The sequence below is a fragment of the Choloepus didactylus genome, chromosome 19 (assembly GCF_015220235.1).
Source record: "Choloepus didactylus isolate mChoDid1 chromosome 19, mChoDid1.pri, whole genome shotgun sequence".
In the NCBI taxonomy this organism is placed as follows: domain Eukaryota; kingdom Metazoa; phylum Chordata; class Mammalia; order Pilosa; family Megalonychidae; genus Choloepus; species Choloepus didactylus.
This window is the reverse complement of record NC_051325.1, coordinates 65696224-65708311: the sequence shown is the minus strand read 5'-3', so window position 1 is coordinate 65708311 and position 12088 is coordinate 65696224. Positions and strand designations below refer to the sequence as shown.

At 56.4% G+C, this 12088-nt stretch overlaps 1 protein-coding gene across 6 annotated transcripts in view; it reads left to right on the top strand.

The window, feature by feature from the left end:
* The window catches only part of GMEB2 (glucocorticoid modulatory element binding protein 2), a 36295-nt gene extending 24638 nt beyond the window's left edge, over nucleotides 1-11657 (top strand). For all 6 annotated transcript variants that reach the window (XM_037811327.1, XM_037811331.1, XM_037811329.1 and 3 more), the window contains 6 exons: nucleotides 232-335; nucleotides 2666-2823; nucleotides 4320-4391; nucleotides 4843-4980; nucleotides 5212-5334; nucleotides 8520-11657. In XM_037811327.1, the coding sequence (XP_037667255.1) occupies nucleotides 232-335; nucleotides 2666-2823; nucleotides 4320-4391; nucleotides 4843-4980; nucleotides 5212-5334; nucleotides 8520-9178 (1254 nt within the window). In that variant the 3' untranslated portion in view covers nucleotides 9179-11657. The remainder of the gene's footprint in view (nucleotides 1-231; nucleotides 336-2665; nucleotides 2824-4319; nucleotides 4392-4842; nucleotides 4981-5211; nucleotides 5335-8519) is intronic.
* The last annotated feature ends 431 nt before the right edge of the window (nucleotides 11658-12088 follow it).

The following is a 12088-nucleotide window of genomic DNA, read 5'->3' as shown; positions in this document are numbered from 1 at the left end:
GTGGGAGCGCAAGTGAGGGCTGCCCCTCGGGGCCTGTGGTCGTCAGCCGCGCTGCACAGTCGTGGCCGCCACGCTATTCCTGCCACCCGGCACGTCTGTCCTGGGCCCTGGGCCGGGCGCAACCAGCAGCTTGGCCAGTGGGTGGAGGGAGGAGGCTGCGCTGACGGGTGGGGGCTCCCTCCAGGCTCGGTGCCGGCCGCGCTCACCCGCGCCGCTGTGCTTCCCCTGTAGTACGACGAGCACGTGATCAGCCCAAAGGAGTTCGTCCACCTGGCCGGCAAGTCTACTCTGAAGGACTGGAAGAGAGCCATCCGCATGAACGGCATCATGCTCAGGTGGGTGTCTGGCGGAGGGCCGCCCGCACAGGTGTGCCTCACTCTCAGGTGGCAAACAGCAGGTGTCCCCTGGCTGGAGGGACAGGTGCCGTGGCCCTTGTTTTCTTATTTGATTTTGGTTTCACTCCAGCTTTCACACATCCTTTATGTGGAGGTCTTGTGGCTACTTCCCTACTGAAAGCACACAGCATAACAGGGTGTTTGAGGCCCAGACGCACCACCAGGTTTAATTGCTCGGCGTCGCCGTTGTGTCTCTCTCTCATCTGGTCCCTGTTCTTCTGAAGTGTGCATGCAGAAGGGCACAGGCCCTCCGTGAACAGCGCAGTGGGTTTTCACAGAGCAAACCTCTGTGAGTAGACACCACCTACATCAAGGGGGGCCGCGTGGCCAGAGGCCCCCAGAGGCGACCACGTCTGACTAGTGGCCCCTCACGGGGCTTGCCTGCTTCGGAAGATTGTGATGTGGACGCTGGCGCAAACCTCCCTTTGCAAGGTGGCAGGGGTGGTCCCTCCTGCCGGCCTGGGTGCACAGGGGAGCTGAGCTGGGTGGGCACAGTCTGCGCAGCAACTCGGTGCCCGTGTCCCCCATTACAGGGGAAGCCAGCCTGTGTGTCCCCTCCTTCCCCTTGCTACCCACGTGTCTTTTGGCTTCTTTTTTGCTGGGAACGGAACACGACCTGCTGGACGTCCCTGCCCCTCCTCCTCAACTTGCCCTGTGGCTGTCGTCTGCCTCCCCAATGAGCCTCAGTGCTCTTGCTCTGACCCGATAGCTGGCTTCTGGCTTCCCCCCGTCTTCCATCTCGCCTCCCCGGGAAGGCAGGTGCAAGCCTGGTCCCTGGTGGCCGGGGTCCACGCAAGCAGCCAGAGCTCCTCGCCCTGCTCTGCTCCCCTTTTCCTCCCGCCTTCTCCCTCACTCTGGCCATGGGCTGTGGCCACCTGCTGAGGCCCCAGGAAGAAAGGAACTCACGGTGCTGCCTGGTGATGTCGGGCCTCCTGTCCCCAAGGCCAGCTCTGCGAAGAAGTGCCGTGCGGCTGCTTCAGCTCAGGACGGTGGTGCACGCACGGCATAGCCTCTTGGCTCAGGTCTTGTCAGCTTTTTATTTTGAAATAATTTCAAACTTTAGAGGAAAGTTACATGTGTAGTGAAAAGAATTCCCATGTACACTTTATCCCAACTTACCACATTTTCATGTTTGCCACACTCCACAGTGCTTCACCTTCCCCACCATCTAGTCTGCTTGTCCAGGTCCCACCACGCAGTTACCTGTCTTGGGGACTCGGGTTCCCGCAGATGTTCAGTTCAAAAATAATGTGTTGGGAGACAGCCTTTGGCTGACATCAGCTCATGCCAGCGGCCCCTGCTCCTCTGAGAGGAAGGCCCTCAGGCCGCCACCCTGAGCCAATGATGGCACCCGCAGGTACCCAGCCCCCCTGGCCACTGAGTCCTCAGCCCTGACTGTGCGTGCATCTGCCCTCCGCTGCCACCTGTGAGACAGGGAGGGAGTGGTCCCTAGTGCAAAGCTGGAAAACGGGCTCTGGGCTTTTCAGCTCATGCCCCCAGAGATGTGACTCCTGATTTCATAGTTCCTAATTTCAATGTTTTAATATTTGTGGACCAGTTAATATTTCCACTTTCCTGCCTAGATGTTTTGGTGGTGACAGCCCCCCTCTCGAGTTTGGCAAGGCAGAGCATGTCTCCGTCTGTCCCATCTTGTGCCGTGGCTCATTCCGATGGTCTCTGCTGCAAATCCACGTCCGTGTGCCTAGGCCTCCTTGAACATCTCGGGCAGAGTTGGAGCGGGTTGCTCTCCTGCAGGAGGGCTCTGCCCCCTCCTCGCACCTGCGCCGGGAGGGATGGCTTCTCAGGCACCAGAGCTGTGTTTGTGGTACACGGGTACCCAGGAGCCTCCAGTGCGATCCTCAGCCACATGGCCCTGCTCACGTTCTTCGTGAGCTGTGAGTCACTGTGCGCCTGAAAGGTTTAGATGCCACAGGGACTTGGGTGGCTGAGGACTTGGTTGGCCAAGGGCCTGGGGTGGCCCGGCGGGGGCCTGTGGTGGCTGGTGGAGACCTGGGGTGGCCAAGGCCCAGGGTGCCTGCTCCCCTGCAGGAAGGCCTCCCATTCACTGAGGCAAGAGCTGGTGTGGGGCCCGGGTGAGCCGCTGAGCAGCCACGCAGGTGCCACCTTGACCTGGACCTGCTCCTGCGAGAACGGCCCCGTCCCTGGTCGGAGGACGAGTGAGGCCGTCTGGACGGGAGTGGGTGTCTGGGCTGAGAAGACCGTTTGGCTGGCCCTCAGTGCCCACCCACCCTCCTCTCCCGCCCTGACAGGAAGATCATGGACTCCGGCGAGCTGGACTTCTACCAGCACGACAAGGTCTGCTCCAACACCTGCCGCAGCACCAAGATCGACCTCTCGGGGGCCCGCGTGGCCCTGAGCAGCCCCACCTCGGCCGAGTACATCCCGCTCACCCCCGCCACGGCCGACGGTACGTGCGGCCCTCGGTGTCTGCGCTCAGCTCCAGCAGGCAGTGGTGGGCACCACGGGCGGCATTCAAGTGTTGCTTCCTCTGTACCGTTTTTCCATGAAATGTAATAGTTCACGTGCAGAGAAAGGTTTAAAGAGTAAAAGAACAAATCCCCCACCCACCACCACCCACCCAGCTGGAACCAGTGCATGGGAGCCCTGGGTGGCGGGCTGTGCTGCAGTGCTGCTGCTTTCGGCCCTTTATGCCTCCACGAACGGCGTCAGAGGCCCGTGTGGTATCTGTAGTTCTCATTTGTAGGAGGATTAAATATTCCCTGGAATTCTTTTAGGCTTTATGAGTAGAGGAGTTACTGAAATTGAAGTTAGGTGAAGTTAAATCCTAAATTCCCTGGTTGTGTTACCCGGTGATGTTTGAAGAGTATTGAAGTTCTGGGATGCTACTTGCATCGTCCCCAGAGTGTCACTCCGTGGTGTTGGGGCTGCTGTGACCACTGCTCGGTCCCCTGCCCTGTCCTGGAGCTGACCTGGCTGTGGCCAGCCAAGGGAGATGGGGGTGGAGTGGGGCTGGGGTCCGAGGGTTGGAAGGCCTCTTCACTGTCCACCTGCCACCTGAGCCCTCCATCAGTGCCCACTGCTTGGACATGGCCTGTCCAGTGGAGGTTTGGAAGTGCCTCTTACTGGCACCTCAGCTGTGCAGCGGTTACTGCCAGCACTTATGCCCAAATATGAAAAACATTGCTTTGTGTAATTCCAGATCTGTCACAATATCCCCTACCTCTGCATCTGATGAATGTGGAAAAGGCTGATAAATAGAAGCTTGAAAAGCACATAAAAACATTAGCCAGTTGCTGTATTGGTCTTTTGACTCAGGTCTGCACATCAGGCTGAGATCAGAAACAGTCCCAAATGGCTTACCCTGTATACCCTGTACATAAACTGTACAGAGGGGCTGGAAAGAGACTTGAAGGACGAGCTGGGACAGAGCATCTCTCTCAGAGTCCCACCCGTGCTGATGTAGAAACACAGAAATAGGATAGATACGGAAAAAATACAACGGTGTCAATAAGGCGTAATTTACAGATATGAGGTGAAGGCGAAAGGCAGGCGGGAGAGCCGAGCAGCAGGGCCAGGCCCTTCCTGGGGGAGGATCAGTCGCAGAGAGGGCTCCGTCTCACTGCCCCCACGCCTCAGAGGGCTTGAGTAAGAAGCTGCTAATGATGAAGCTGGGTGATGAGATTGATGAGATTTAGTTTAGTGTTTGCTCCTTTGTTTATGTTTGGAAATGCATTTGATTAAAAAGTTTAAAAATCGAAAGCCACGAAGCCAGTAAGTTCTTAGGTCGTATGGCATGTATAGCATGTGCTGGTTGTGTGAACACCGGTAGAGAGGAGCAAGGTCAGGCCGCAGCGTGAGAGCATGTGGCAGGGTGAAAGGGGGCTGGAGGGCTGGCTGGGCGCCCCCGCCAGCGGTCTGCTCAGCAGCTCCTCTCGCTTGCAGTGAACGGGTCTCCTGCCACCATCACCATAGAGACCTGCGAGGACCCTGGGGACTGGGCCACAGCCATTGGAGGTACAGGGGGCAGGAGCAGGGCCACGGCCAAGGGCATCTGCACAGGGTGGTGGGAGTGGGGGCCACTGACCCGCTGCAAACTGGTGGACACCCCGGACCACATGGGGACCTGACTGGGAGCAGAGAAGGCCCCCTCATGCAGGCTTGGCATGGCAGCGCTTCCCCTCAAGAGAGGCAGCTGTGGTTCCAGCTGCTCAAGGCCTGTGCCCAGTGGCGGCGCCATCCCTGCTGCTGGGCCCTCCTCCCTGGGGGACCCCTGACGCAAGCCCACCTGGCTGGAGCACCTGGCCCATGGCCGTGCTCGGGAGCTGTGCACTCCACTCTGGGCTGGGAAGGCTGCGTGTGGGGCATTGTCTGAGATGTGCACTGCCCATGGCTGCTGGGGGCTGGGCTGTCCTGTCCGTGCCGCGTCCACTTTCTGCTCGTCAGCACGCCCTCCTTGCCTCCACAGACGACACGTTTGCCTTTTGGCGGGGTCTGAAGGAGGCTGGCCTGCTTGACGAGGTCATCCAAGAGTTTCACCAGGAGCTGGCGGAGACCATGAGGGGCCTGCAGCAGCGGGCACAGGACCCTCCCCTGCAGCTCCGAGGTGATGAGGACGTGGTCTGCCAGCAGGCACCCCCCACCAGACAGGGTCCCCAGCACTCCTGAGGGTGCTCCCTGGGGGCCCATCGCTGGGCTGCTTAGCCCTGTGCCTCCCAGGCTTGGACGTGCTGGGCTCTTGGGGCTGGACGGGAGCAGAGACCGAGAGCAGGGCTCCCAGAGTCACTGTGCAGGTCCGGAGGAGGCCTGTCCTCACTGTCCGCCTTGGCCCTTCCAGACGCTGTGCTGCTGAACAACATTGTGCACAACTTTGGCATGTTGGACCTGGTGAAGAAAGTGCTGGCCAGCCACAAGTGCCAGATGGACCGTTCTCGGGAGCAGTACGCCCGGGACCTGGCAGGTACCTAAGTGACTGCAGAGAAAGGTGGGGCTCTGACAGCAGGAGGAGGGCCTCGGAGGACACACCCAGCCAGAATGCGGGGAGATGCAGCAAGCCTGACTGCAGCAGCTAGGCGTGGCACAGAAGGAAGTGCAGTTCTGACCGTAGCGGCCAGGCATAGCATGGCAGGAAGTGCAGGTCACTTCTCTTTGCTGACTTTTTACAGTGACCCAAGTAATTAAGGAAGAAGAGAATTTACAGAACAGGGAAATGAGCCCCCATGACCCCTCCCCAGAGCTCGCCTCTGTGCTGTCGTGCTTCTCATTCCCAGCTTCCCCGTGGGTCTGGGCGCTGTGTGTGGACAGACTCATTACACCTGCTGTTTGGTCTCCTGCTTCTTTTTTGTTTTACATTTTTTTATTGTGCTATATAACATATACGTAACAGTGATAACTTTCACAGTGTGATTTAACAAGTAGTTATAGAGCAAATTTGAAAGCATGTTATGGGTTACAGTTCCACCATTTTGGTTATTTCCTTCTAGCTGTTCTACTACCCTAGAGACTAAAAAAATATATTTATATTAGGAGTCAGTATTAATGATCCTTTGTTAAATCATATCTTGTCAATTGCTACCCCTCTCTCTTGTTTGATCACTTTCTCAATCTTCAGAGAAATCTGGTCAGTGACCACCCTAACTTGTTCATTTTGAAAAGGGGTGTCAACATTATGGGGAAGGGAGATGCATCTGGTTGATGACCTTGAAGAGGATGTTGCCTCTGGGTCTTAGAACTTGTCTGGCATAGGAACACTCTGGTAGATTTAAGTTTCTGAGAGATAAACTTAGTGAAACTTATGTAGAGTCTCAGATAGGGATCTGGATATTCTTTAGGATTTTCAGGACTACTGTTGGTTAGGGCTTAGCATACTGTGGACATTTGGGATATCTAGTTGGAGCTTGCATGAGAGTAACCTCCAGGACAGCCTCTCGACTCTATTTGAAATCTCTTAGCCACTGAAACCTTATTTTGTTACCTTTTTTTTCCCCCTTTTGGTCAAGAAGGCATTCTCAATCCCTTGATGCTGGGGCCAGGTTTATTCCTGGCAGTCATGTCTCATGTTGCCAGGGAGATTCATTCCACTGGGAGTCATGTCTCACATTTCATTTGCCAAGTTGGGCTTAGAGAGAGAGAGACCACATCTGAGCAACAAAAGAGGTTCTCTGGAGATGACTCCTAAGCATAATTATAGGAAGGCTTAGCCTCCCCTTTACAGCCATAATTTTCACAAGAGCAAACCTCAAGATCGAGGGCTTGACTTATTAAGTAGGAGCTTTCTAAGTTCACATAGCATATATTCTGTCCAAGTTAAACAATCAGTGTCTCACATTATCTTCACTTAGTTGTACAACCATCATCACTCTCATAACCCAAGACACCCCAAAGCTCTTATCACCCCCTAATTATTTACCCTAGTATTAGTACTGGTAAGGTATTCCAATTAATTATTGTCTATAATGTGCAATGGGTAGTTTTTCCCATATACCACTCTGTGAACTCTTTGTACCAGTGTCACACCTTAGAAGTAGATCCTGCAAACACTTACTTGTATTTGTAGTGATAACTTAAAATCCCATTAACAAACCATCCTCACCCCTGTCCATTCCCATACCTTTATCATGTCTGTACATACGAGGTTATCACTCCCCCTTCACTAGCTTCTGTCTTTCATTAGGTCCTCAATATTCTGCACATAATACAACTGATTTTACATTGTCAGGGAGTTCATAGACGTAACATATAATATCTCTCCTTTTGTGCCTGACTTATTTCACTCAGGATTATATCTTCAAGGTTTGTCCATGTTGCCGTATATTTCAGGACCTTGTACCTTCTTACTGCTGCACAGTATTCCATCTTGTGTATACACCACGTTTTGTTTATCCACTCGTCTGTTGAAGGACGTTTGGATTGTGTCCATTTCTTGGCAATTGTGAACAATGCCACTGTGAACATCAGTGTGCAAATGTCTGTTCTTGTCACTGCTTTCAGATCTTCTGGGTATATACTAGAAGTAGAATTGTTGGATCGTAGGGTAACTCAGTATCTAGTTTTCTGAAGAACTGCCAAACTGTCCTCCAGAGTGGCTGTACCATTTTGCAGTCCCACCAGCAATGAATAAGAGTTTCGATTTCTTCACATCCTCTGCAGCATTTTTGGTTTCCTGTTTAATGGCAGCCATTCTTACTGGTGTGAGATGGTATCTCATTGTGGTTTTGATTTGCATTTCCCTAATAGCTTGTGAAGGTGAACATGTTTTCATCTGTTTTTTAGCCATTTGTATTTCCTCTTCAGAAAAGTGCTTTTTCATATCCTTTGCCCATTTTATAATTGAGCTGTTTCTACTACTGTCGTTGAATTATAGGATTTCTTTGTATATGTAGGATACCAGTCTCCTATCAGATATATGGTTTCCAAATATTTTCTCCAATTGCATTAGCTGCCTCTTCACCTTTTTGACAAAGTCTTTTGAGAAGCAGAAGCTTTGGATTTTGAGGAGTTCCCATTTATCTATTTTTGCTTCTGTGGCTTGTGCTTGGGGTATAAGGTCTAAGAAGCTTCCTCCTAATACTAGGTCTTGAAGATGTTTCACTACATTATCTTCTAAGAGTTTTATTGTGCTGTCTCTTATATTGAGGTCTTTGATCCACTTTGAGTTAATTTGTGTATAGGATGTGAGGGAGGGGTCCTCATTCATTCTTTTGGAGACGGATATCCTGCTCTCCCAGCCCCAGTGGTTGAAGACTATTCTGTCCCAGTTCAGTGGATTTAGGGCCTTGGTCTCCTACTTCTTTATCTTTTTATATCACATGCAACTTCCACCACAAAAACATCACTCTCAAATTGGGGATATTTTTAAACTAATGGGGGAAACACCTGGAGTTCAAGGTACTGCAACTTCCACCACAAAAACATCACTCGTAAATTGGGGATATTTTTAAACTAATGGGGGAAACACCTGGAGCTCGAGGTACTGTCTTTGATACAGCATCTCTGTCCCCTTTGGCCAAATCGGGCCTTGTATCATCTCGAGGTTCTCATCTCTGTGCTCCCGCCCACTGACCTTCCCTCGCAGCCACATGGGTACCTGGGTTGCTTGTGTCCCCCCACCTTGAGCAGCGCAGTGACGCTGTCTTCTCCCCCCAGCCTTGGAGCAGCGCTGTGACGAGCACCGGAAACGCGCCAAGGAGCTGAAGCACAAATCCCAGCACCTGAACAACGTGCTCATGACTCTGACCCCCGTCTCCCTCCCACCGCCCACAAAGCGACCCCGGCTAGCAAGGGCCACGTCCGGGCCGGCCGCCATCGCCTCTCAGGTGCTGGCCCAGTCCACGCAGATCGCCCTCCCGCAGGGCGTGCCCGTCTCCCAGCTGGCCAGCGTGCCCCTCAGCAAAGTGGTGTCCACCCTGCCCTCCACCCTCCTGAGCAAAGGCTCCCCACAGGCCCCCCCTGCCAGCTCCCCAGCCTCCCCGCTGCTGGGGGGCTACACGGTACTGGCCTCCTCGGGCTCCACCTTCCCCAGCACCGTGGAGATCCACCCGGACGCATCCAGCCTCACAGTGCTGAGCACGGCCGCCATGCAGGACGGCAGCACTGTGGTCAAGGTGGTGAGCCCACTGCAGCTGCTCACCCTGCCCGGCCTGGGCCCTGCCCTGCAGAACGTGGCGCAGGTGGGCCCTGGGGCCAGCACGATCGTGACTGTGCCCGCGGGCACTGTCGAGAGTGCCGTGGCTGCGCCAGGGCCTGAGGAGCACACAGCCACCATTGAGGTGGCCACCGTGGCAGAGGGTCACGAGCAGAAGTAGCTGGCAGCCGGTGGGCCAGGCCCTGTTGGGCCGGACAGGAGTATGCCGCCTCTCCTCGGCCTGCCGGGGGTGCGGGCGGGGCGCAGGGGCTGGCGGGGTGCGGGGAAGGCCACCGCGGGGCTGCTGAACCAAAGAGACAGGAAACACCAAAAACCCACGGAAAGAGAAGAGGGGATAGACAGATGGCACCAGCTTCTGAAGTCAGTCTCCAAGTCCTGACCTCTCTCCCTCTTTTCTCTTGGGAAATATATTTTTCCACCTGTTGTTTATTGATGCCGTTTACACGTTGGGCCTGCAGCAGGAGCCAGGGGAGATGGCGGGAAGGAGGTGGCGTGGGGCCCCGAGCAGGGAGCAAGGAGGAGGCACTTCCGGGAGGAGGCCCTGAGAGCCCCCGGGTCCCAGCTGGGCTGCGGGGGATGACTGTCGAGCCCTGGGGTCCTGGCCGCCAGGAGGGACCGTGCCCAGGTGTGCACACACCGTGGCTCTGTGGGCTCAGACCTGTGGGCAGGCAGCTGGAGAGGGAGCTGGAGGGTGGGCTGGGCCTGGGCAGCACCCACGCTTCCCCTGTGTCTGTGGGCAAGCAGGACGGCCCTGCTTTCAGCCCCAGGCAGACCCCCAGGCTCTGGGGCCCTGCACACATTCCGTGGGCATTTTTAAGTGAACTCTTTAGGCTTTCAGAAGTCAATTTTATAGCCTTGTTAACCAAAATAACGCTGAGTGCCCGGGCTTCCTGTCAGCTCTGGAAGCCATGTCCTCTCTGTGGAAGGGCCGTCAGGGGTGGGCCCTGAGGTGGCTGCGAGGGCCTGGCCATGTGGGGACCTCAGCGGCCTTGTGCTGTCCCTTGTCCCTGCCTGCACAGCACCCCGACCCCGGGAGTGGGCCATGACCCCCACATGGGGGGCCCCTGCTGGGGTCGCTCCTCATGGGCCTTCAGCAGGACAGGAGCAGTGAGGGATTTGCAGAGATGCAGTCCCCAGGAGTGTCCCAGAAGTGCTGGTGGCTGCAGGGGCCCCCCTTTTGCTGGGGGAGGCTGTGCCTTCAGGTGGGGTGGCTTGGTGACGCCCCCTTCGTGCAGCCTGCTGGTGGTGCCGCCGCCATACCCTCAGGTCCTTGGACCCCTTGGCAGTCTCCCCTGCGGTGGAGCTGCGCTTGGTGATGCTCAGCCCCCGGCTACCCGGGTCACTTGGAACCTACCCAGTGTCCTGCAGGGAGCGTGGCCATTGCGGAGAGCTGGAGCCGGCCGGGCCCCGGGGCGAGATGGTTGTGGGTGAGCTGCCCAGGCTGGCGGTGGGGACACTGCCGCAGGTTTGTGGCCCTCACCTGGGCTTGCTAGGAAGACCTTGCCGCGGGCTGCCCTCCGAGGTGCACAGGCCACTCTGCTCAGGGAGCACTGTCGTCTGGGTCAAGGACACGGGTCCCGTGGCGACCGGCTGAGGGCAGCTGCCCCAAAGGGCACCTGGTGTGCTCGGAGGCCACGCCAGCCCCGGCGCTGTCCCGCTCAGGGTCCTCCAGCCTTCCTGAGCCCCACGGGGTCACAGCAGGTGGTGCCTGCCAGGAGCCCTTGGGGGACGGGCACCTGCCACGTCTCGGCTTCGAAGGGAACTGGTGTCCGTCCATCCCATCGTGTGCCCCAGACCACACTTCAGCGCTTTTCGCAGTGATCGCGCCCTGTCCCCCACCACACCCCCACCACATCAAGCTACTCAAATTCTGTTACATTTTGGTCACTGTTGCGTGTCGGCGGGTGTCTGCCATGCCTCCTTATGTGTTCACACTCGTGGTCACTCCTGACCCCGCGGGCCTTGGAGCTGGTCCCTGCCCTCGGAGCCAGTGACCTTCAAGCGGCTTCCCTTTCTCAAAACCTCACACACTCCTTTCAATCTGTGTGTGGTCGCACAGAGCAAGCCTGCAGGCTGCGAACCTGTTCTGCCTCTGTCCCTTAGACCATTGAGGTACCGGAAGAAAATAGTCATTTCGGAGCCGCATGAGAGTAAGCACAGGCAAGCCCCCCACTTAATACCACTTGCCCACCCCAGTGCCTCTGGAGCCAGTCACGGGGGCTGGGGGGTCATTCCATGAGTCCTCCACCCAGCACCGTCCTCAAGAAGTCACACCCCACCAAGGAGAGGGACCCCCAGGCCTCCTGCCACCAGGGCCCTCTCCCCGTGCACCCACCATCCCAGCCCACCCCGAGGGGCTGGGGTCCCCACCCTGAGGGAGCCTGGCCAGCATCCAGAGCAGGGGCGCCTTCCAAACCAGACGGAACACGGGTTTCAGTACGATGGCTAAGCAGGGGGGGCTCCTGGCCCTGGCCTGGGTTTTCTGAGAACGTAGGATTGAGTGTGAAGTTCTCAGGAAGGGTGAGTGTTTCTCATTGAAGCTACTGCCCAGGCGGGTGGGATGGGCAGCACTGGAGTTCCACTTCATGTTTTGCAAGTATCAGCTCAGTATTTTGACTGAAAATAAAACGTTTTTCATAGTTTGTGTCTCTTGGCGACTTAGAGTTCGTGGACGAGTCGAGTTCGGCATGCAGTACACCTGCTGTGTGCAGTGCCGGCACCGCGTCCCGGGTGCTTCTCACAGGCCCCATGCCGGGACAACTGTTCTCGAGAAAGTGTGGCCTGGGGGTCCCCAAGACCCTTCGGGCTGTCCCTGAGCTCAGCACTGTTCTCACGATAGTGCTGGCACGGCGCCTGGCTGCTCACTCCTCTGGCTGCAGCAGTTTTCCAGAAGCCACAGGGCATGTGCCGTTGTCACCCTGGCTGCCCCTGGGGCAAGGGCTGGTGGGTTCCTCTCTTGGAGTCCTCGGGGATGGCCCGTGACGTGGTGGCTGTGGTGGCCGGTGAGCACAGCCTGGGGAGCGGAGGGCCCGTGTCCTGGCACCAGCACGGGAGCTGCTGCTCTGTGGTG